Source organism: Parasteatoda tepidariorum, chromosome 6 (assembly GCF_982258835.1).
Source record: "Parasteatoda tepidariorum strain Cologne lab strain chromosome 6, Ptep-v5.0, whole genome shotgun sequence".
NCBI classification, from domain to species: domain Eukaryota; kingdom Metazoa; phylum Arthropoda; class Arachnida; order Araneae; family Theridiidae; genus Parasteatoda; species Parasteatoda tepidariorum.
The window spans coordinates 7,787,118-7,814,354 of NC_141760.1; the positions used below are offsets into that span (position 1 = coordinate 7,787,118).

General features: G+C 30.7%; 1 protein-coding gene across 1 annotated transcript; it reads right to left on the bottom strand.

Moving 5' to 3' along the window:
• Nucleotides 1–2,469: 2,469 nt before the first annotated feature.
• Nucleotides 2,470–13,851, bottom strand: LOC107443741 (astacin-like metalloprotease toxin 5). Its single transcript, XM_043046574.3, has 6 exons — nt 13,759–13,851; nt 10,941–11,008; nt 9,501–9,576; nt 6,148–6,262; nt 4,614–4,792; nt 2,470–2,732 (listed from the first exon to the last, which is right to left on the bottom strand). The coding sequence occupies exons 1-6, from the start codon at nt 13,817–13,819 to the stop codon at nt 2,512–2,514; spliced, it is 720 nt and encodes a 239-aa protein (XP_042902508.3). The 5' UTR covers nt 13,820–13,851; the 3' UTR covers nt 2,470–2,511.
• Between the last annotated feature and the right edge of the window lie 13,386 nt (nt 13,852–27,237).

The window sequence follows — 27,237 nt, forward strand, 5'->3', positions numbered from 1 at the left end:
TGTGTTTTATCAATATTCCTTTCTTATAATGCCCGATCTTGTATTGTGCGATCTGCGAAATGAGTTGTTGGACAGAGAAAAAAATCTATTTTATATTATTTAATTTTAATCATATAAATCAGACCTTTTAAAAAAAAATTTTTTTCCTTATTTTTTGGTTTAAAGATTTTTTTTTAATCTTAGTTAAACAAAATTAGATGAAAAACGATTCAATATAATATATATTGTATAATCATACCGGCTCCCCACTCACAGTCGTATTTTATTAAAATATAAAATGTTTTTATCACGTTCTTTAAAAATTATGGTGTTTTTTTTTTCTTTGAAAAAATGAAGGAAAAACCATCATTTCTAGAGCGAGTTATCATTCACACATATTGCATGAATCATGCAATATCACATGTCACGTGAGTTGTACTGTTTACAAGCGCAGAGAGTAGTGCATTGCCAGCGTTTCTGATAGCAACATATTCCTTGGCATAATTTTATTAAATATTTGTTGTTGTTGATATAACTGCATATTGTGCTGCATTTGGAAGCTTCAATTGTCAAACTAAATGAGATTGCATCGATAAATTTCATTTTACGTTTCCGGTTAATAATAAAGAACAATTGAAAGCATGGTTACTGAAAATAAAGCTGTACAATTTCGTTACAAGAAAGTATACGGTTTTATGTTCGGACCATTTCGAAGAACATTATTTTAAATATCAAAATTTTACTAATTTAAATATTTATTATAGCAAGGAGCTATTCCTACAAAAGAAATTAATGTATTAAATAATTAGTTTTTACATAAAACAAGGAACGAAGAATTTCAAATTGTACTGATACAAACGAAGATGAGGTTCCATCATTAAAAGAAGCTGTGGACGTGATAGCTTCTGATTTAAAGTAAGTGACGTTATATTTTGCAACATATTTTCATCTACAGTAAAGTTAATTAAGTTAAGAAAATATTAATAATATGATAATGACGTTACTAAATAGATCATACATAATTATATTTAATTCATTCTTTGAAATTTATTACACTAAGTTAGGTGCAAATTAAGTTTATACATAACTTAACATAATAAAATAAACTTAAATTAATATGTTTCAGGGACAGCAATAAAAAATTTTATTTTTAAAACTGTCAAAGAAAGAAAATATTTATAATAAAGTTTTAGTAAAGTGCATAAAAAATAGTACAAATACCCTTACTAGATGCATAAATAGTTGTTTAGTTGCATGTAAAAGATTAAAAAATATTACAAATACCCTGACTAGATGCATAAATAGTCGTTAAGTTGCTTGTAAAAGATTTAATTGCTAATCCAGATTGTAATAATTCATTTACTAATCATAATTATATTTTGAATCTTTGAAGGAAAAAAAAAGAAACATAAAAGCTTTGTAAAATAACCTAGTGTAACTTTATTAATCTTTTAATTTGTGTAATAACTTGCTCGTGATTTTTTTCTTCTTTACAATAACTCAAAACTATTAATTTTAGAGTTAGCTTTTTTTCTTTCACATAGTGTTTACTGGTATAATATTTGATAAAAGGTTCCTTCTAATAGTAACTAATAATAAATATAAAATATATATGACCCAGAAATATAAAAGCTCTCTGCAATTTGTTATGGTAAGTTACTAAGTGCTAATATTAAAAAAACAAAAATTTTTTGTTTATAATAATAAAAATTACTGATTTCCCTCCATGTTGTATCATCAAATTTAAAAATAAAAAAGTACAAATATTCCTAGTCCTATTGAATCTTAAAAAGTAGTATATTAGCTGCATGTAGAAAATTTAAATACTGATCTAGATAGTAACTATTAATTTAAATATTATGGGCTTAGATATAAAGGCGTCTCACGGTGAACTTGAATCACTGTTTGAGTAAATGGCTTCTATTCTATATCCACGTCAAGTTTAATTATTTGATTTCATCGTACTCATTATTTTACACAACTTCGTAATTTGAAATTTAAGTTCATCTCAAAACAGCGGCGGAAGCATTTACGATTTTTTAAATAGAGAAGATTTAATTACACTTATTAACATCAAATATTGGAGAACTACAGTTATTTTAATTTAATGAAATACTTAAAATTTGTCATTTTAATTTATTACTTTTTACTTCACAGTTATGCGTGCAAATTCAATGATATATTGAATAGCTTGAAAATTAATACATATATTTAAACTCGACTGCAATTCCAAACTGTTTTAGTATTTGATGTTTTTATTTTTGGAAAAAGTTTCCATTATGGGAGAAACTTCTCATCCCTGCTGTAAGTAGTAAGATTTATGTGCTATTTTAAGCAGATCATTATTGCTGCTACTCGGTAAAGATTCTCAAAACAAGTAAGCTAATAAACAGTTGGATTAAAAATGCTATGTTTTGAAAAAGTGTATCTTAAGGCTGTTCATTACGGAACACCCATAAAATACACTTTTAGAAATTATAATTTAGCCTATCAGAAATAATGCATTTATTTGCAGTTTAGCAAAATATTACATTAACAGTTGTACATTTTGTTGATTCTCTGTATATCACTGGCTGTCAGTCCTTTCTTGTCTTTGATTTCCAAAAGCTTTTTGCCATTCATGGAAATCATTGTCTTTTGCTTGCCGTCCTTGGACCAGGCAAAGTTGCCATACATCATAATGGAATCGTGATCAAATTTATTGTAGATGATGTTTTGGTGTGCATCAAGTTTAGTGAATTGTGGTGCCATCCCTAAAAAAATAAATCATGCATTCAAAATCCTGAACTCGAAGTATTGGATTGATATGATATCAACAACCTAACTGAATATCACTTAAAAAAAAAAAGAATATAAGGGATAAGAAAAGAAAAAAAACACAGAAAATAATCAAAGAATCGGTATTAATTAGCTGTTACTTTACGCACAGAAGTGCGTAACGTAGCTAAAGTTCTGAACTAAAAGAGTTTTCGACCCCTTTTCAGTTTGCTCCTTAATCCCTATATGAAAACACGTGAACACCCTCACCATATACATAATAATATAACATTAAAACAGTTGACACTATTTTTTAATCACATGAGTTTCAATGGTAACTTTTGACAAAAAATGATTGATAATGTCATTGAAACTTAATTAAATGAAACATACAAGCCTTTTGTGAATGCCAATAAAATGTTAATATTATGTTGTGATGAGAATACTTCGAAATTGTAAAAATTAAAAATCGTTGATGGTAACAAATGATTCTGAGTTGGGGAGAGTAGGGAAAGACCGGGTATAGGGGTGAAACCGGGTTCATCGATTCTAAACGAAATTTTACGTTCTAGCGGACGGATTCTAAATTACATTCAACTAGGTAAGAAGAAGCTGCAATACCTTTGTTTTCTTGCTGTTGAATTTGTTTCTTTTACTGTGTCAACTCTCAAACACTCCTTATTTGTAGGTAATTACAGTTCCAAAAATTATTCTTATTCCAGGTAATAAATACGTTTACTAAGGATTGATATTCTAACAAACAATAAGGTCAGCCTGGTTCTGTTCCGTTTTGATAATTTTGACGTTTGATTGAAAACCACAGTGGAAGAATGATTTTGTGCGTGGATAGAAAGGGTTTCTTCACTGAATGGCCTATTTTCAGAGCGTAATAACTCTCGAGGGAAACCGATTTTTAACATTGATTAATCGAAACTTAGTAATTCTCATGATGCAACAGAGGACATAAACCGTTTGTACCCTTGATTTTCAATTAGTATCTTTGAGGCCAACCCCGTGATTTGTTTTTTTTCCTCTGCGTACTGTAAGTTTAAAAAAAGTTGTCAAAAATAAAGGCAAAATTATATGAATAATAGGAATCAAAATTTTATTTAAGAGAGGAAAAAACATATGACGAATACCAATCTAAGGAGGGCAAGGATAAAAAATTCAACGCCAATTTAATCGCGAAAGAAAAGTAAGAAAAAATGGAATGTGATAATCAGGAATAAAATTTTCTCCCTGCAACAAACTCATTGAGATGCAGTCAAGACTTCCTCAAACATTATTCGTCAGATTTTGATATCATTTTTTTTTCCTACCTCAGCTTGAATTTTAATTTTTGACCCACAATGCATATTTGATTTTAAGATGACTTGCACTATAGAAAATTTACATCGATATTTCTTCTTCTAAGGCTGAAATATTCATTTTTGATCTCGAGTGTATACAGGATGCATAAAAATATTGTAGACACATTGTAAAGTATCATAAAAAATTTATTCCCGGTTCCAAGAAAGTAATGTTATTTTTCCTCAACAGGTGGCAGCAGAATCAATGCTCTGACTATTCAACCCACTAAATAGCAAACAGTAAGTGATGGCTCGAATTCAGAAACCGGTTGATGAAAGTTACCATTTCAAACATTATTAAAATTTTCATTTCCATAAGTTTAATTTACTAGAACAGAAAATAAGTTTGATATTTCAAAGTGTTAGTGCATTTCTTTTTTATAGCATCCTGTACATGGTTTTATTTATTTTTATTTTCACAATTGAAATTGCACATTTAGAACGGAGGCACAAAACATCCTTTATAGGTAGATTACTTAGTAAACTCATGTTTCAGAAAGTGTAGAACTAAAAATAAAAAACACGTACCCTCTTTTATGTTCTGCCAGTAGATGATTAAATATGTATCTCTATCCGATCTGTTGTGTTCATGAAAGAATCCAATTGTGTGTCCAAGTTCGTGAACAACAACTCCTTTGTGGTCACATCCTTTGCCCAGGGACACTTGCTGTTCACCTCGATCGTTCATGCCAACTTGTGAATAACATCTAATCCAAAAAACATTTAATGGTATATTAAGTGATCTGTTTTAGAATATGAAGGATTTTCTATAATCACCGCCTTTATTATATCATTTTGGGAAATCACAAATTCCTTAACCATGAGAAGTGTACACTCTATTTAAATGGGAAAAAAAATCCTTTATAATTCAGCAAAGTTAAATTTTTTCTTCGAAAAACTAAACAACCAAGATTTCTTTGAAAGGCTTTAATATATTACTATAAATAACACCTGAAAATTCCCCGAAACTATTCGGTACGATCCCCCTTTTTTTAAGAAAAATGAGGGGGTTTAAGGTGGATAGTTCAATTTCATCACATTGTTTCCCATTTTTTTTCGTGCTGAATTAAATGAGCTAATCTACAGAGGATCAAACTGATAGTTTAGGTGTTAAAAGGGCTTTACATACAAAAAGTCGAATTTTATAGCTGTTTATGCATATCTGATATTAATGCCTAAGCGATTGGGAAAAAAATTTCTATGTATTTTTCGCTTTGAATCGAATGAGACCTTACACAAGAACACACAGTCAAAGGTTGTTCTAAGTCAAAGAGTTTTTATGTATACTTACATCTTTAGACAAGTACTTATGTACGCACTTTACATGCACGCACGAAACTTTCCAGACATGTAAAATATAATTTCTAATGTAATTGTTTTTTGCTAAATTGACTGATATAAACAGGAATCAATAAGATAATGAGTTAAGAAGTTATAAAGGTTTTGTGTACAAAAAATAAAAGTTTTAATCTTGCACCTATTTACGCATACTTACATCATTTACTTTGCTGCGTGTTAGCCCCGTTATTGAGTAGGTTCATATGACTTTCAATTTTAAAGAGGTTTTTAAAAATATGTAATAAGATGATTAATTAGAAAGCATCAAGTGAATTCCAGGCGATTACTGCAATGACGCAAAAATCTAATTGCTGTCTGGCTAATTTTGGATTTATTTCGTGGTTTTTCCTCTATGTAACGCAAGTACAGTTTAGCTTAAGTTAAAAAGTACCTCATATTGCTCATAATGTATTTTGAATCGAAATGTACTTGATCCAGAAATTTTCCTGGTCCGGATATCCGATACCCAGTAAAAATTAATTGTACAAGGCCGGCTCCGGGTATCCACAAAACAAAAATTTATTTGCTACTCGGAATAATTTTTATTTTAGCTGTTAAAATCCGATACAAAATTCATTAGTTTAATAAAAAGGTCGCATTAGGAGAATCGCCGAAGGGAGCGAAATGTAGGGCAACTGAAAGCCGTTCATTATACCACACATTTCTATAGGTACCTCGTTAAAGAGGGTTAATATTTAACTAAATAAAATTAAAAAAAATTTACCCGTTTCCTGCTAAAAGTTTGACGTAGTTTTTTTCTGTGGTCCTCGGTACAAACTTCAGACACGTATTCATATTAAAATCATCCATAGCATCAAGAATTAAATTCTTTTTGTCCCCTGGAAGAACAAAGAATTACATCTGATCATTAGATAAGTTATTCAGGGTGTTTGTTTTTGGCTGGTATGCCTTAACTGGATGACGTTCGCCTTATGCATCCGGCATTCTCACTTGATGCGCACGCATCAAGAAGCCGCCAAACATCACCCCACACGAAGTCAATTTTGTAGTCTTAACGTAGAAGACTTACACATAATAAAACACTAACATTTTTTGGAAATAAAATACCCATAGTAGATAAAACCAAGGCTTTACCCTTAGTAAAAATTTAAATTGGAATAACCACATAAGTAAAGTTATTGCAAAAGCCTCTGGAATCTATAACAAACTAAAGTGCATACTAGGTCCAAATTCTAAAATGTATCTTAAAAACAAACATTATGTTTACATTACGTACATCAAACCAATTATAATATGTGCAATATTAATAATGTCTCAACTAAAAAGCTAGACACTTAGTTCCTTATTTCATGAAAAACAAATACATTGGCACAGACTTAGGAATAAAAACACTCAGAACCCATTCCTTAACTAACTTTTTAAGACTCAATTTTTTAAGAAAAGCTCAAATTTGTACTACAACAAATTACATCAATATTTTTATAGCAAAAAGTTTAAAAGATTATGCAAAAATATGATTCTTTACACTTTCTTACTAGTTATGTCATTTTATCAGATAACTTCAACTAATCCATTAGCCTTTGACATGGCTTCTAAATGACAAAAGACATGGATTCTAAAATTATTAATTTATGATTGGGATTATGGCACCCGCTCTAAACTAGGGGAAATCTCAGATCACCTGTGATTCTTCTAGATTCCATAAAAGAATCACAGGGGTTCTTAGATTTAAGAATTTTTTAACCAGTGATAACTATAATTATATCCAGTTTGTAATCCGCAATTTTTTTTTTTTAACATTTCCGTTGTTTGTATGAAATTATTTATATAAAATATCACTGAAAAAAAGTAGCAAAATTTAAACAAGGAACTTTCTTTCGATAATAACATGTTGAATAAATTACGAAAAGGAAATCTACCCCTAAAAGAAATTGCATACGTATTTCTCAACGAGCAATTCAATGAGATATCTTTCAAGTGATGTAATGTGGGTATCTTGATGCTGATGGTTGTGAAAGCCGCATTTTTTTACGTTAGCAACTGTTCTTTCTATTCTATTTCGAGTAAACCAGGCCCGTACAGTATCAACTCTCTTAAGTGACACATTCTATATTCGTTCTCAAAGATTTCTACTATATATTTCTTATTTAACACAAACATAGGCATGGTGCCATATAGAAAATAAAAATAAAAACCTAATTATGCATCAAAGTTGTCAAATTCACAAAAAAAAATCACGGTTACAATAAAATACATAAACCACTAATAAATCCAAGTTAAGTCAAATACGTAGACGAGAAAGAATTATATTTTAACAAATTAGATGCGACGATACGGCGTTATATTTAATTAACTTCACGTTAATTAACTTATGTTGAAAAACTTAGCTTGACTTTAACACGCTATCTTGTTTATAAGTGAACAGTTGGCGCTTAGGTGATAGGTCACCAGTATCTGTGTACCAGTGATCGTCTTCTTATCGAGTTGCAAGTGCCCAATTCAAAAATAAAAAAACACGACTAAAGAAAATTCCAACGTTTATAGCAGTTCTTTTTTCAAAAACATAATTCAACTTATTTTATACCTTTTCAGTACATGCACCACAAAGAAATTTTTTTTTTTTAATTTGAAACATTTTATATATTCTTCACATTATATATTTTCAAAACAATTAAGTGTTCATTTTTGTGGCTTGTATATTTATATCTGCTAATGAATTTTTATTTTTTCAATTTTGAAGCTCCGAAATAAATTGGTAACATTTTTCGAAACAATTTATGTTTTAGATTTTGGAAAGAAAAAAAAAGGAAATAGTCATTCTTCCCGGGTAAAAAAACGCTGAGAACCAGATTTAATGATCCCCTGCGATTTATCTACAGATTCGTAAAGGACTATAGTGGCCTCCACGTTTGAGAATAAATTACTTATTTATTTTTATTTTGTTATTATTTTTATTAGTAATTTATTTTGAACAACCCATTACATTTTACAAATAACAAGTGTTGTTGTTGTTCATTTACGTCGCACTAGAGCTACACAATGGGCTATTGGCGACGGTCTGGGAAGCATCCCTGGGGAGGATCCGAAGACATGCCATCACAATTTTGATCCTCTGCGGAGGGGATGGCTCCCCCGCTTCGGTAGCCCGACGACCTGGGCGCGAAGTCGAGCACTTTACGGTTTAACGAGGACCAATACCGCACACCCTCGGTCCCTACGCAGACTGATCCAAGTGGTCACCCACCCGCACACTGAATGCAGCCAGTGATGCTTGACTTCGGTGATCTGCTGGGAACCGTGTCATAACGATCAGTCCACTGCGGGACAAATAACAAGTGGATGTTTGAAGGAATGCATACAATAGCAAACTTCTTCAAAACGTAAGAAATTAAGAAAACTTTCGGTTTATGCCTCAGCTTATGGTATACTTACGAGGCGTATGAATAGGCTTAATATTCTAGAAAGTTTTATTATTGTGATTGGAGTTTTTTAAATTTACGCGTAATTTTACCATATATAAGAATAATTTTTAAATTCTAGCAGGTCGTGAGCCTATAAAATGAATTTTACAAAATTAATATAACAGCATAAATAAAGTGTAAGGTTTGCCATGTTTTGAGTGTTATCCCTTATTTGGCTGTATTTGTGTAGAATAGCGCCGTTTGTTACATTTTGGGTAGAATCACTGCAAGCTTGCGGATTGATTTGTTGTTTATTTCGAGACTCAACAGTTCAACTCAACAAATCCATACAAATCCTCTGCGATGGACAAATAACGGGTTAAAGACCCGTCGTCGTGGAAGGTTTTCATGATTTTCCTCACCACGCGGGTTAGCTCTAGCAAAAAGTTCTCCATGAAGGCAAATTTCTCCCAATACTTGATCCAGGAGTTCCCTTGTCTTCTGGAGTGGGTTCAAAATTACAAGGCTACGGAGTTGAACATTAGTAGTCGTAAACCCAAAATTAGGTTAGCTGTTTAACGACGGCTATAAAATAAAAATTCCATCACTACAAATTACAATTAGAATTCTAATCACGATTGCAAATAATCATCATATACGAATACAAGTAATCATGGTTGCTTGTTATTAATTACTTTTAACTATTCATACTTACAGAGCGATCCTTCGATAATGTAGGGGACTTTCTTGTTTGGCCAACGTTTTGCTTTGTGAGGAATGGCATTTCTGTCCTAGAAATAATGAAAGAGTGATATGTATAGTTATCAATGGCTGGAAGTGATTATATCTATAATAGAATTTTAGCTAAAGTTAAAGGTTATCAAACATTGGAAGACCAGGAAGTTTAATTCTCCCCGAATGAAAATCTGTTTAAAAAGTTTTTCGAACCTCTATCACCGAAAAAAAATACAGTTTAAGTGCATATGCTAGAAACAAAGCTCTAATTTGAAACTAAAGTATATACCACCTTACCGTAAAGAATTATCCGGACTTTGGAACAGAGAACAGACAAATAACTTAATTTTGACTAAGAAATACAGATCAGAAAAAGAAATGCGAAGTAGCTTTACTCGTTAACCAGACTTATAACAGTTCAAATGGAGAAGTATTGGTTATTATCTCTCTTTATATTAAGCTTCTTTGATTATAAAAATTTTAACGCAAATGTTAAGATTAAATTATCTTTCTCTCGCTACTTTTGATATTAACACAAGCACGAGCTTTTAAAACATAGAATTTCAAGAGAAAGAAAAAAAAAATTTCCACTACAATGGATAAATAGCTGATATTTAAAATTGAAAAATAAAAATGAGAAAAAATTCACGAAAAAATTAAATAAAATTCCAATAACTTGAGAAAAAGTTTCAAATTTTGAAAGAAAAAAAAATCACGCTAAGTAAGCAAATAAAAATGGCTCCTTCTGCACGTCTAATTTCAACTCCGCAGTTGCATTTCAAAGGGCAGAAGATCGGCTCGCATGGCATTTTTCTACTATAACTATTAAAAAGAGTTATAATAACAGTTTTTAATTATAACAGTTAAAAATTTCTCTCTGAAACTTTTTTACGATTCATTGTATTTTTTATTATTATTTTTTTAAAGTTTTATAGTTTTTGCACTACAATACAAGATATAGATTTAAAAAAAATGAGAAAAAATTCTCGGAGAAAACACTTAAAATTCCAATAAATTTTAAACTTATTGAAAGTTTGGAAGAAAAAAAAATCATCATGCTTAGTTTATTAGTAAAATGCACTTTCTGCAAGCCAAATTTCAATTTTGTAATTGCATTTTTGCTGTTTGTTAGAATCCCGCGCATAATTTACTAAAAATTTAACTTAATAATTCTCTATCTAATTAATGAATGTTCCTTGCTTAGTACTCCCTGTATTTTTTTTTTTCTATACTTCTTCGTAATTGTAACTTCCCAAGTCGGATATTATTTGGCCGGCTAAACGAAATGCAACGTAAAAATTAAACACCCAGAACATCGGTGGCGCCGATGATTTTTTAATATATAGACAATATCGTAGCATTCTTTTAAAACATCAAAGGACTGTAGTAACAGTAATCATATTGGAACAGTATTACTTACAGTTAAATCTATTCCAATGATATCTCCTTCGAACAAATCAGGATTCTGCATGGCCAAACGACTCTCTTCTGTATTGTTGAAAAAAATAGTTCAAATTATTTGTGTAACTCATTATATAAAACAATTACTTATATACAGTTTAGAGCTACTAAAACTACTAAATTCAGTGTCGCGAACGCCCATAGAGAGCCAAGGCCTACTTGACCTTGAGCTCTGGGGTGCAGCTGATGTTCCGCTTGGGTGGTCAACCGGAGGCGGAACCCCCAGTGTTTTAGTCTCCAATCTTGCTTGATAATCATTTTATCGCACTGAAGGGATGAAAGGCTGGTTCAATTTTACACGGTCCTGGCATCGAACCCAGGATCCGTGGCCCGAGAACGAGAAGCGCTACCACTCAGCCACCGGGCGCAGAGCCTGACAAAGACAGGGTCAGATGCCCTGGACCCCAAAATCGAATCGAAAGTTTATTTTAGGTTTCCTTCTTTAATGAACTTTTTTTAAACAAAATATGAGAACAATGAAAAATCCGTCAGTTTTATGTTAGCTTCTTCGAGCGAATCCATCGTATGAGCACAAAATATCTCTATCTCGTAAATCCATGTCTTTCCAGTGCGGAATTCAGCTAAATTTTCGCAATTACGAAGGACAAATTTGCCCAATTAAAAGCTGCATTTTTACCTATCGCAAAATGCAATATGTTTACAAAAATACAGGCTTCTGATTGGCTTAATTCAGCCATCAGCCATTTTATAGCTATTTTAGGCTCTAGTCAATTTTTTTTGTTATATATGTATAATGAGGGGAAAATTTAAATACCTTCATAAAGTTTAGTTCTTCATTACTGAAGCAGTAGGAAGCACCTCAAAGAAGTTTTGACCCCAATCCGGCTAAGTAGGACCCTGACCGGGCGTCGAGAGTTAAAGCAATTTTGTTTAATTTAAGCTTATGATGATATTTAAAAAACACATCCCATGCATTCACAAAAATATTTGAAAGTTCGGATCAAATGTATTCACAATTTTGAGTACTTGAAAACTTTTTATAATGAAGTGAAGACCTAATCACCACTCTTAATATACAGTTTAAGAATGTTTGTCAAGTATGAAATCATACAAATTTATATATAAGGGATTGCAAGTTAATATTTAAATGAGAAAAAAAACGTAACAAAATGTTATCGATGTAATTCCTATGTTGCAGATTGATTCAGTGGTGAATGTTTGCATCGAATAAGGAAACCATATTTGATAAAGAAATTTAATGATAGTAAAACAATAAAAGAAATATGATGGTACGGTATTTTTAAGGATTCTCAATAAGCCATCCATTGAATGCAACGCAAGTGATTACAACGCCCTCTGTTGGTCAAGCAGAAATTTGTAACAACCTATTCTACATTAAAACCATCAAAATTCAGTTTACGTGTGTTAAGAAAATGAAATTCGTTCTCTTTCCTTTAGAAAACGCCCCCGAGCGTTTTTCTGAAATATAAACTGGTTTTTGATTCTCCAACTTATATCTGATTGATCTCGATACTCATTTCTCAAATTTTGAATAAGTCCTTCACTTTATGATTACAAAATTACCTTGCATATTTGAATAATACTTTGGTCCTTGCGTGGTTACTTTGGTTCAAAACAAAACAAAAAAGTTACTAATCTTTGGTGCTCTGGACAAACACAGCAAGGCAAGTGACTTTGGAGAAATATTTTTTGTAACCTACTCGAAGGTATTTTAATAGTTTATGTAAATTTGGTCAACTTGGAGTTTTTGTAAATTTTCGTTAACCTCCATCCTTTAATTTGTATTTGTAAAGAACTCTCTAGGCCATTCGTCTGGAGTAGTGGCGGTGACTATGGATACGAGGTTTAACTATTTCAAGTATTGGGTCATTATTTAAGGCGGGTCGTCGAGAGCAAGGAAATCAGGGGAGAAAAACAGCTTCTCTCTCTGAAATGCGCTATTTCTTGTTTTCTTAACAGCAGATGGCCTTAGTCCTCGTGGCAAGGGGAGTTTTTCCTATAGACAAACTATATTCGTTGTGGGCAAATCAAGTTACGTGACAAAAATAAGGTAGTCGTCAAAATATTTCATTTTGTGACCTTGTTACACTTCATGTAGAAAATCGTGTCTCAGGGTCATATTTTCTATTTCGTCGCCTAGGCAACGATATAATAGTATCGCCACTTTTTAATTACTGCAGTTAAAAAGTATCCATATCTCATTCTAGATCTTACAATCATTATAGTTTTTTCTCTTGCTATATCAATGAGCAAAAAAAAAATAAAATAAAAACCATCTATTTTTTTTTAGCAGTTTGGTCAGAACATTCTTTTTAAAGACGAGTTTGCTTGTTTTTTAGTAAATAAAAGTAAATAAATTAAAACTGGTAACACAAGTGAATTTTTACCAGTATTTATCTTAACGAGTTAGAATCACGACATTAACCATTCATTTCATTCTAAACATCAACCATCGCATTCTAAACATTAACCATTTGCTATAAACTTTATAAAGAAGACTATAACTACAAATTATAGCTAATGCAGGGCTGATACTTACCTGGAAAAGACTAAAAACTGATAATAAGAACAATTTAATTTTTCCCTTTTTTTCGGCATACATGTAAATTTTTTGAGACTATTACAGCATAGAAATGACTTTTATAAATTTGCAATTATATCTTTCACATGATAATAAATATGTAGTAGTTTTCGGTGTGTATCCTTACCCTGAAGGAAGGATTAAAATAGAATGTTCTTACTACCAATTCCGGCAGCAGCTTTGCTAATATTAAAGAATGTATCAAATCATTTACCTGCATTGTCACCAAAAGCTGTAACAATAAGCACCGCTAAAATGCACACAGAGGGTATCATATTGTAATTTAGAAGGGATCGCGATAATTCCTGGCTGACAAATTAATAAAATCACTGATGCAGTTTTTATATAAATGTATTTATCGGTAATCTTTTTTCTTGTTTGAGAATCAAAACATCTGTTTAGCAAAAGCTGTTATTTAAAAAAATATTTATTTGATAAATTTATTAGTCCAGCTGTCTCTATTTTACATTTATGCATAAGCAGTTTCTTTTTTTTTTTAAAGGCACGTGTGACACATGTAGTCGCACTCTTAAGATTTCAAATTTATCAAGAGTCGAAAAACAGCAGATACAGCAAGAATAGTGAGACATTAAAAAAAAGGTTTCTACCTTCATAACATTTAATCTAATCTGAGTAAAGCATACTAAAATGCAATCTTTATTCCTCAATGGACTCGCTTTAAATTGATTTAATTTATTAAGTGCTAGTTTTGAGTAAAAATACCAACTAAAGCACATCGTTTACCATATTTTTGGCGGATTTGAATTTAAAACCATCATTTTTTTTAGGGGTTACAAAGAGGAAAAGGGTGAAAGGGAACAATCCCTCTAAGCATTTTAATCCAGTCAAAGGGGACATGCAATTGACGATTAAAAACACTTAAGTCCATTACCGTTGTTCTTATTTTAAAATAAAACTTTTTAACGAGAAAATATTTCGCTAAAACAAAATATTTAATAAGGAATAAATTATGATTTTGTGACACAAATTCAATTTAAAGTTTCAGTTTAAAAAAGCATTCTTTACTATTAAAATGAAATCATAAATTTTTATGATAGAAAATTTTTTGCTTCCACTTATACAAATATGAATTTAAAGCACGGATTTAAATTTAAATAAATATGCCAACATTTTCTTTATAAGTAAATTTGCTTCATTTACATTGACAGACCCGTTAGGTGGTAGCTCTCAAGAGCAACAGATCCGGGGACCTTAGAGGAGATATTAGAGTAGAGAGAGCCAATCTTTTGTTAGGGTTCTTGTATTTGGCAAAAAATTCATAGCTGGCGGTCGCATCGTACAGGAATATTTTTAAGAGTACCTAAAGATTTTTCTCTCTTTTTTTTGTTTGTTTTATTTCGAATGCTTTCCCAATTTTATTCCTGATTGTAAAAGATAAGTTTTCAAATAAAAATACATTATAGTATGGGCGCTACACTTAATTATTTGCTTTTGATTGCTTAATCATAAAAAGCTAATAACATATTAGTTAAGCATGATTTTGCAAAACAATGAAATAAAAATAAAGATTTTTTGAATCGAAGATACATTTGAAAGTATGTCAAATATAAAGAAACAATTACAAATCATTATATGCGTTAATTATTTTTGGGAAAACGTCATAAGAGATAAAAATCATTGTCTATAAAATGAATCCGCAGTAAAATGCTTAGAGCATAACACACTATTATTGGATGTTGTGAATTCTTCTCTGCGGACATTTACTTCTCATACTTTTCGTCTTATCTCATCTTTAGGAAATCTACGTATAAACAGTTAGTTATTTATACCGTGTGGTTTTAAAATTACTATTGGACAAATAAAATAATAAAGCAACATGCTGAAAAATACGTAACAATTTTTTTTACGTTAAAGAAAACTATTAGCTGAAATATTAGCTATTAAAGTTGAAACTATTAGCTGAAATGATTTGAAAAAAATTCATAATAATTCAGCATCAGATTTTTAAAATGCAGAATATATGTGAATAAAAAATTAGCAATTTTATATTTAAGTTAAATAATTATGTAAATTGTTACTAAAGAACAAAGTAATTTAAAAGAAAATGTTTGCCTTCTATTAGTATAAAGAAGAATTATTAATTCAGGTTCAGATCGATGGGTCAGCTTGTCCATGAAGTAAAGGCGCAATGCTAACCACACGGTACGCAATGCTAACCACGTTGCAGGGTTTGAAAAAACCCGGGAATTTTTGTAAAAACCCAACCCGCCTGGGTTTTATTGAAAAAACCCGGGGAAAATTGGGTTTTATTTGAAAAAACCCGGGGAAAATTGGGTTTTTTCATTTAGTGCTTATAAATTTTACAGTGAAAATATTTGTATTTATTAAATACTGTTGTATAAGTAAACACTAAAATTTCATCTGACTTTCACCTGTAATAAAATTAAACTGGAATAAATATTTAATGTCTTCCATGTTTTTATAATATGATTAATAGAAAGTGAAATTAAAATTACGTATAATCATAAAGAGTATCACTTACTTGTCCCTTTTTTCAAATATTTAGATAAATATATGCATTTTTAGATACATTTTAACTTTATAGTTTCAAAAAACAAATTAATCTTAAAATTATAAAAAAGCATATATAAAAAGTTATAGCTTATTTTTTTAAAATCAGAAAATAAAACTTTGAATTTGTTTATTGTTGTTTTAATGTATCACTTAATAGAAATTTTTTTTGTTTGCTTTCAATATTTTTAAGCATGATTAAAAGAAACAAAATAAATTGTATTCAAATGAAATCTTAAAAATAATATTTAAAAAATCTTAAAAGTAATATTTTAATTTTTAACTGTTTTTTAATGGTGATAAACTTTCTCCAAATAGTTAAAAATTGTCAGCAGATGTTAAGAGTTAACTTAAAAAAAAGGTCCATTTTTTCCTTTATTATTATTATCATACAACAGATTCAAAGTGTCTACATTTCTCTCTTAGATGGTGATACACTTTTACGAGTTTTGTAGCTTTATCTATTCCTAATCTATTTGGAAGTTTACTCTGCACCAAACCGAAAGTTGAAAAGTGTCTTTCGATATAGACAGAGGATGCTGGTGCTGAGGGCAGAGAAAAAAGAATTGGCAGAAATTTTGTGAAAGCAAGGAATTTTATTTACTTTTTTTTTGCCATAATTTTCCACTATTTTTTGATGAAAACTGTTGAATAACAGTGTCAAGCATCATTGATTTTGGAAAATATTCAGGATCGGAAATTTTGAATGCCGTAACACGTGGCAGAAATTCTGGATGATGCTTAGAAAGACAGTTTTCTGCTAATTGGTCTTGTTCATCATTTAAAAATTGTCCCCTTGTTTCGGGATCAAGGATGCATATGCTAATAAATGATGTGGCTGAACAGCCTGATTGAATCATTTTACGAAATGTTTATGGGGTTCTAATTCATCACACGATAGTAAGTTAATTCATATTTCAACAGCTTCTGAAATTGAAATGTTTTCTGATTGAAGCTTTTTTAAAGCTTCAGAAACAATTGATATCTGTTTTTCCCAATTGATAGTTTATTGGTAAAGCCCAACATTATTTAATATCTTTGACATATTATTATCAGATTTATTTTGATGTTCAAGAACAATCTCTTCATATTTATGGTAAATATTGGGAAAAGTTTTTACGCGCTCACAATATGAATTCCACCTAGTATCATTGGGTCATCAAGCAGTTTTATTCATTTGCCCATCCATGTGCTTGATGCACATTTCTAAAATAATCGTTAACTTCAACGATGTGTCCAATGATAGTATTAGGAAATACTACTTTTTGAACCGAATTAAAAAAAAAAAATTTGAAAAAAACCACCAAGTGGGTTTTTTCAAAGCGGGCCCACTTAAGGAACCCTGGTTATATGTATTTTATATTTATTTTATATTGTTAAGTACATTACGTTTCATAATTTTTTAACTCAAGAATTATAAAATATAAATGCAGTAATATAAAAGGAACAATTTTATTAATCTTTTTGTTTTCACACACAATTACTTACTACTATATTTATATGACATATGGATATTACCTATTATAAAATTATAATCTGTAAATATTTATAATCAGTAAAAACTAAAATTTCATCTGACTTGAGTTAAATAAAAAACTGAAATAAATATTTAATGGTCATACATGTTTATATAATAAGATTAATAGAAAGTGAAATTAAAACTACGTTTAATTATAAAGAGTATCAGTTACTTGTTCCATTTGTTTTCAACTAATTAACCCCAGGAAAATGATTTCATTTTTAGATAAATAATTTTAAAAAGTTCTCTTATAGAAAGTTTTAGCTTTTTTTTTTTTAGCCAGAAAATAAAACTGTTTAAATTTGTTAATGTATCACTTGGAAAAAAAGAAAAAAATTGTTTCTTTTAAATTTTTTTAAACATATGAATTAATATTAATAAATAATAACTCTTTTATTAATATATAAAGCATGCAACTATATTTGAAAAATTGATCTTTTCAGACTATATTATTTAAATTTTTATTTGATTTAATATCATTAAAATATTACTTTTTGAAAAAACCCACTTGAAGTTTTCAATAGTACCTACCTACTATAAAATTATGTGAAGATTCGAGTTTCTTTTACTTTACTAACAATAAAAACTTAATCATATAAATCATGCAACTCTATTTGACAAATTTATGCTGCACAATAAAATATAAGTACAATAATGAGTAAATGCAAAACAATAAGTTTTAGTGAAAAAAAAAATTTTTTTTTTTTTGAAAAAACCCACTTATTATTCCAAGTGGGTTTTTTCAAGGTGGGCCCACCCAATAAAACCCGGGCGGGTTTTTTCAAAGTGGGCCCACTTGGCGAACCCTGCCACGTTGCCACTATTATGACTGTTGATCATTAAATTGTGCAAGCTTAACCTTCATGACTTTCAGGCACTCAAGGGGGTATTGTGGGAATTCTTAGCATTAAGAATTGTTAATACTTTACTTATCTTTTATTATTTTTAAATTTTTATTATAAAAATATTTAGTTAAATTTTTAAAACCTTTTTCCGTAACATTTATACATACCTCCAATGAAAGTCTTTTATAATTAATTTTAATCAATGCATAATTTTTCTTACATATAATAATACAGATTTCATATAATAATTAAAAAATTTAACAGGACAACTAAAATGGCAATTTTTAATTTTTTTTATTAAAGTAATATATATGTATATTTAAAATATATATATATATATATATATATATATATATATATATATATATATATATATATATATATATATATATATATATATATATATATATATATATATATATATATATATATATATATATATATATATATATATATATATATATATATATATATATATATATATATATATATATATATATATATATATATATATAAGCACACCGGACAAAAAATTAGTCACCCTTAGAGAAATCATGAAAAACATCATTTAATAGCATGTAAAACCGCCTCAGGATTCGATAACCACCTGGATTTGATTAGAAAGTGAGTTCACGAGGTTTTGCTGGTACGTCGAATTTAGTTTAGGCTACTCACTGAGGATTTGATCGCTCAAATCAACCAAATTGCGAAGAGGATGAATTCGGCGTTTTACCCGTTGATCCAATATGTCCCACAAATCTTCAGTTGGGTTAAGGTCAGGGAATTTACAGGCCAGTTTAGATGTGAGTGTCTGAGTGCTCATTAAACCAGTCACATATTCTTCCAGCCCGATGAGCTTTGCTGTTGTCATCTTGAAAAATAGGGGTATTGACAACACACTTTTCATGAAAATGTTGACTGAAAGGCGACATCTAATAATCCAAAATGTTCAAATAAATATGTTAGTTCATGTTAATGACCACCTCAGTGAGGGGGCTCAATCCATAATAAGAAAAACGCCCTCAAAACAGGACAGACCCTCCTTCAGCTTGAACCTGATCTTGCACACCGCCAGGATGAAATGCTTCATCTGCTCTTCGTTGCGCTCGATGACGTGCGTCTTTTGGAAAAAAGCAAAAACGTGATTCGTCAGACCATATTACATTCCGCCAGCCAGCAACTGTCCACGTTCGGTGATTTCTAGCCCACTGAAGTCGCGCAGCTTTATGTTCATGTGTGAGTAATGGCCTCGTATGAGATATTCGACTTTAATTGTTCATTGCATGCTGCTCCCGTCTCAATGTTCTCTCACTAATAGGTTGGGATGAACCTTCATTTACTAATTGAAGCAATTCCTGTCGGCTTTGGAAGCGAATTTGATTAACAAGTCGTGAAACACGCAGTGGCGTAGTGAGCTTAACTCGCGCCCGGGGCACAATACCTTTTTAGCGCCCCCCCCCTACTCGAAAACCATATAATATTATACGTAAAATATACTCGCAAATCAATAAATATGTATATAATCATCTAGAATTAGTTCAAAAGATACCTATTATTTATTTTATATATTTATAAAGAAATATTTTAAAAACACGCAGTTTTAAAACAATAAAAAGTAAATATTTATTATCTCTAAGGAGATACGTATTTTTAACAATAGTATGATTATAATACATTTATAAAACTAAACACTATGTATAAAGTTTCCTTACTATGAGCAAATTTATTAATAATATCATCAAAGGTGATCATTTCAAATGTCAAAATTAATTTGTCAAAATTGATGTGTCAAAATTAATTTTAATTTGCTGAATGAACGTTTGCAGCTAACAATTGATACTGTGATAGTCAGGAGTATTTGAAGTGCCACTCTCAGGTTTGAAAAAACATCTTCTCCATACTAGATTATAAAAGTAAGAAATTCTAATGGAGTTTTGGGTTCAATTTCTTTTCTACTGAGGAGTAACATTTTGCAGTCACATATTTCGATAAAGAGTTCTATTCCATTGAAATCTGTATTATAAAATTCACTCAAATGTTTGCAATTTTTTTCAAGGTCGTTATCAACATTATCCTCGTTTAATAAATTTTCAAAGTCTAGTAGAAATCCAAATTTGAAATTAAGATCACTTTATCATGTACATATTTCTTGTTGGAGACGATCAAGAACGCTTTTCCTAACGCGAGAAATTTCACTTTCTGCTGAAAGACCAACATCTCGAGCCAATTCTTCGGGCATTTTGCGTCGTCTTCTTACACGCATTGTTGTATCATTATCCCATTTTCCACAAAGAAACTTCGCTTTTTCGATTGCCTCTTCACAGAGCTTGTCTCGAATTTCGGCTAGTTCAGTCGTTAATGATTCAAGATCATGGAATGCTTCTCTAAAATTCAGTCTAGGATCTTGTAATCTTAGCTGCACACGATCATTCCTCCTTAAGATTTCATACCAGAAATGAACTGAAGTTATGAAACTAAAAGTTAGTAGGGGAGAGGGGGGCACATGTGAACAAATTTTTTTATTTCTTCACTTTTCGAAAAATATCATCAATTTTTCATAGTAAAAAAGTCCATATGTTTAAATAGTATTTTCTTTGTCTTGTGGAATTTTTTGAGATTTTTCAATAAAATATTTCTTTACTTTATAATATTTTAGAAAAATGACTTCAATTGTTCACATGTGCCCCTATTGGGGGCACATGTGAACAGGCCTGGGGCACATATGAACAAGATTAAAAACACAAAGCAATCATCATATTTCAAAGAAAAAAAATCTTTAATATAACAGATTTAGATACGCATTATACTGAGGGGGTTGTAGCTTACTATGTGAATTTAAATTGTACAACAGTACTGTCAATAAGAAAATAATTTTTCAGCTGTACAATAATTTATCCGTAATTGGGTTTTTCGCAACTTCATGTTCCACGGGTGTTGTAATGGGCCTTTTTCTTTCTTCTCTAATACTCTTTCATGCTTTTTTTTCATTTTTTCTATCTTTTCATTTGTAGCTTTAACAATTCTATTTTCTCAGGTGTATCAGTTAATATGCGTGATGCGCAATCAACCATTTAATAAAAAAAAATTTTTTTAAAGGAAAAATTAATAAATTAATTATGGAAAATTAAATAATTATAATTTTAAATGCATACATATTTTTTAAACTTATAATATCATGAGGATAATAATCTTAATACTATGTAGGGGCACTTGTGAACTGTTCACATCTGCCCCAGATGTTTTGTTCACAAGTGCCCCCATCATCCTTCTTAAACCTAACTTGAAAAATAAAGAACTTTTAATTGAGTAAAAAAAAAGAATAATTGTCATAAACTTACCTGAATGTTCATATAATGATCTGCAATAGTTAATTTTAGTTTATTAGTTGATTTATATTATACTTTCACTTGGAGAAGCGAGCGATTATAATATATGCAACACCAGCTGATACAAAGAAATTGTCAGAATAGACCAACAAAATGTCTCATTGTTCTGAAAGTTTTTCAGAGAGGTAGGACTAGTACTGCCATCAATTAAAAATTTTTCGAGATTTTTTATTTCAAATCATATTGGTAAAACATACCATGTTCACATGTGCCCCCTGTTCACATATGCCCCCCTCTCCCCTACATTTTGCAACAGAATTGTAGCTTCACTGCTAGTGTCACTTGTAGTGGTAGTGTCCTCTGCTAATTTTTCAAATACTTCTACTATATTCTCTAGCCCAGTCATGTCAAATATACGGCCCGCGATCGCGATATGTCACAGAAAGGAGAATCGTGTTTTTTAGAGCTTTTAGACTTCACTCGATTCCTCTACGGATTTAAAATGTGCACACTACATTTACAAGTAATTTCAAGGGCAGCGTGTGCCTAGACAAGCGAGAGAGGTAGACAGTAACGACATTTCTTAGCAGTAAGCGGAATCTTCGACTGGAATATACTTAACAGCACAACTACGGATGGCGCTACTGCCATGGCTGGCAATCATTCGGGCGTTGTAACTAAATTAAAACAGAAAACATCAGAAAATTTTGTGGGATTTCCCTGTATAATTCATCAAGAATCATTGGCATCCAAGCATTTAAAAATGGACCATGTCATGCTACCTATAATTAAAAATGTAAATTTTATAAGGAGCAGAGGACTAAATCACCGACAGTTCATGCAGTTTTTACAAGATTTGGACGAAAAAATTTTTGATGTCCCCTATTTCCCTGAAGTTCGTTTGCTCAGTCGAAGAGTAGTGGATGGAAACTTTTTTATTGTTAAAATCAACATCTACAAACCTAACGACTTGGGATATTTGTTCTCGATGAGAGATATCAGGAGTTGAATCGAACAAAAGTCTATAATATTTATTTCTTTTGATATCATTTATTAGTTGATTTCGAACTGTAGATGCCAGAAGATGAATGAATTCATTTTGAATCTGTGTTGACAAATATGAGACAGTTTTTGGAATTTCTGTGGCATGTTTAAGATGATTTGCTAGTAGCGGATCAAACTGAGCTAAGTCTAAGTAAAGATAATAGGTTTCCTACATTTGTACCATCTTGAAGTGCTAGTTTTTCAGCAAGGCCTCATTATTTGTTTTATTACTTACCAGGAATGCCTTGAACTTGAAAGGTGAACACAGTGAAATATACACTATAATTTATGCTAACATTAAACTTATAACATTTAATATTTCATAACATTTCATTTATATTCTAAGCAGAGCGCGATGACAAGGGCGCAAAACTGAAAAATACACACACAAAATAACTTAAACGTTAATATTTCGAGTATTTCTCGAATTTGTTGCGGACTCCCGCAACCTGTAGCAAGTTGCACGGATACGTACAGCCACAGAAAAAAGTATCCGGAAAGTAACAATTAGAGAATTATTTATTTTTTAATACAGATAATTCTCAGGCACACAACAAATACGGCGTTTGTGTCCTTTCCTAGAAACGACAAAACGCTGTATTTGTTCTGTGCCTGAGAAGTATCTATATTAAAAAATAGACGATCCTTCAGTTGTTATTTTCGGGATATTTTTTTCAGTGACTGTACATATAAGTACATAAGAGTGTTGTTGTTATCGTTTTAAAATAACAAGCGTAAGCTACATAGCGTTTATAGAAATAAAAATAATTAGTGTTCTGAAAGAAAGAATGTTTGTACTTTGTACACAGCAAATATTCATTATGACATATTATTTCATCAGACAAATCAAGAAAGGAGGAGATAATTTATGTAACCACACAGCGTAGATGCTATAAGGAAGTGCAGGCAGACACAGGTCGAGTCAGTACTGCCAGTAGAAAAGACGTGCCATTTCCATTATGAATATATTATTACACTTTTATTTAGACTATTAGTGTTCCTTTTTATTTACGAATTAGCATTTATTATATTACACTGGCACTAAATTTAAAATATATTTTCCAGAAATCAATTATAATAAAAATTATCCTACAATTTTTTTGTTTTGCGGACCATTTGGCGCCCCTTTGCGAGTAGCGCCCGGGGCATGATGACCCCCCTTGCCCACCCCTCACTACGCCACTGGAAACACGTCTCCGGTCCTTTTCATGCAGGATCTTTTTCCGACCACAATTGTGACGTCGTCTTTCGTGATCGAGTGTATTACACCACTGCTTGTAGACACGTTGAACAGACCGCATCGAAACACCAACAAATCCAGCAACGTCATTCACCGTATGACCCTGAGCACGGCCTAACACAATTGCCTCTTTTTGCCACTCTAACTCATCTTTACACTTATCCATATTTACACACAATTTCAGCTTCAAACAAAAATATATCACTGATAGTACTTGCCTGTGAACACGTTGAAGCAATGTGCACGCAGTTGAGCACGTCACTTGACCACTGCGTCATCTAACGAAACCTAACGATTCATCGCTGCTTGCGCACTAGGGTGACTAATTTTTTTGTCCGGTATATATATATATATATATATATATATATATATATATATATATATATATATATATATATATATATATATATATATATATATATATATATATATATATATATATATATATATATATATATACACACACTGGTATACAATTCATCTCTTGCATAACTTTTTTATCGTTTTAGTGTTATTCATAATTTTTCTGATAAAAACAAAATATTTTGTTTCATTTTTAAAATAAATATTAATATTTCTACATGCTGCACTATTTGGGATTCTAGTTTGCCTGCCATGAGATAATAATTTATTTCAACCAATGCATACAATTAAAATTTTAGTGAGTTAACATGATGAGAGAATTTAAATTAAAATAACAAATTTTGGTTTTGTTATTTGTCACTTTATTTTATTTTAAAAAAAATTCCACATAAGAACATACTATCTACCTGTTTGAAACATTGATAGTTCTTGACTTTTTTGTTACACCCGTATGCACAGCAGTATACAACCATTTTTTTTATAATTTTATAGTTCAAAACACAGCTCATCAATCCACCTCCATAGTAAAAGACTGGGGATAGGATTTACTGGAGGGAAAATCGTCCAGGAATCACGTGGCGACTAGGGATGGGGGACTGGTTCTCTCTATGTAAATTACTCCTCTAAGGATAATCTCATACTTTCCTCCCTACAGTGGGTACATAAAATATGCACCCATTATGTTTGGAGACTAATTAATTGGGCTCTGTGTAAAGCTGATCACCCAACCGGAACATTTGTTTCTTCTCGTTTCCCAGTGGCGCCATCTATAGCCAAGAATTCGATTTATGCCACTCCCGTTAATAGGACGGACCCATTCGTACATCCATCCACAGATCGTAATTTTCACCTGAGAAAGAGAACTCACTACCTTAGTACACCCAGAGGTATAATTTGCTATGGGAACATGGAGGACTTTGTGACCAGTCCCCATTTACTAAACGGGGAGTCTTCGGACTTTGCTAATTTTTTTAATGAGTTAAATTTTCATCGCAATTTTTTTTAATACTAATGTATTTTTTGAAAATTTTAGATGGTAAGCTTGTTTTTAATTATCTTGTTAAAAAACTAATATTTAACAATGAAAAAACAAGAACTAACTTATCACCCTATAATATCAATAAATCAAAAATACTGTAATGTAAGGGGAAAAAAAACCTTTGCTATAACATTTGTATTTGAAAACTTACAAGTTTTATTTAAAATGAATGGCCTACAGTTGAAAATACATTTTAAAATGTTCATAACTACATTGTCAGTTACTACAATTTGAATTTTAAAAGTAGTTTTGTTTTATAAAACTTGACGTAACTGATCATTGGTTTGAAATGGAAAATTCAGTAATCTCATAAAAAACATTTGCAAATAAAAATTCTTAGGTTTGTGACCCTGGGTAGGTATCGAGGGTTTAAATAAAGAAAAGCTTAGTGCCATATATTTTTATTAATAACCAATAGCACACAGACAAACATAAATTTGAATAATTACGAGAAGGAGGAAAGGAAGGTCCATTCTGTCCAAAGTCTGAGCATCTACTGCCGGTTCAGATGGCGCTGTGGTTGCTACAGGTTTATTTTTCGAATAATAATTAGCTTGTTTTATGATTAGGTAAGAAAATCTGAATTCTGAATTAAAAATATCAATTGATCAATAATTTTAGCATACTATCTAAAAATTGTTTTGTGTATTCATAATTTCATTGGGAAAATATTTATAATGGATAATACAACGTAGGTTTTATTATATAATACTATATATTATTTTAATATGATGTTTTAAAAGTTCATTAGAATTTTGAAATAACAGTGTACTAATTTTTTCAATGTAAAATATTGAAAGAAACTAAATTTTTATTCCCAATTTTCGCTTTTTTTATTCTCATTTATTTAAAAAATATTTATGAACTGACTTGGCAAATAATATAATGAAACCTCCAGGAAAGACCACCTCTATGCAACGACCTATTTATGACCACTTTTGGGGGCCACGGAATTTTTTCCATCGATTTGGTGTTGAAGAAAACGTTTAGGAGCGACCATCAAAACCTCTCCCACCGACCGGGCAAACATCTGCACCAAATATGGAAAAGGTCAAATAAGGAAACACGAAAAAATATCGAAACAAAACAAATAAGTAGATTAAAATGTGTTCAAAATATTTGTGCGAGGCTCTTATTTAGAGAGCTCTTTTTGACGATACAACTTCATGTTGCAGACAGAGTGCACTAAGGACGTTGTTATCAATGATTTACTTCTAGAATTGAAATTTAAATTAGGAAAAAAAAGGTTATTTTTGAAAAAACAAGCATCTCAAACAAAGATCTTCTGATCTTTTAAAGGTACATAATTTTTATAACTTAAATTTAAATGTAAACTAAAACAAACAACATAATTGTTTATTTACTTAAAATAGCTTTATCATTTATGATTGGTAAATTTGTTCTTACATATCAGTTATGACCCTTTTTATAGACGCTAAATTTTCTTCATCGTCGTCTTTTCATGATACCAACAGATGTAACATTTCTGCACCAAGAAAATGATTAAAATTATAATTGTTTGTGAAAAATCCTTCGATGGGGTTAACCTCTGAAAACGATCAACCTTCATAAACGACCATTTCACTGTGGAACGGAGATAGGTTTAACTGTACGAGGGTTGCTATTTATATTTCTGGCCTAATAATGAAAAAACAAGTATGTAGGATCGAAATTGGTTTTATTGTTTTTCAAAATATTCTCCATGATGATCAATACACTTTTGCATGCGTTTGAACCAATTTTCAAAGCACTTTTTCCAGTCCGATTGAGGTAACTCCAAAACAT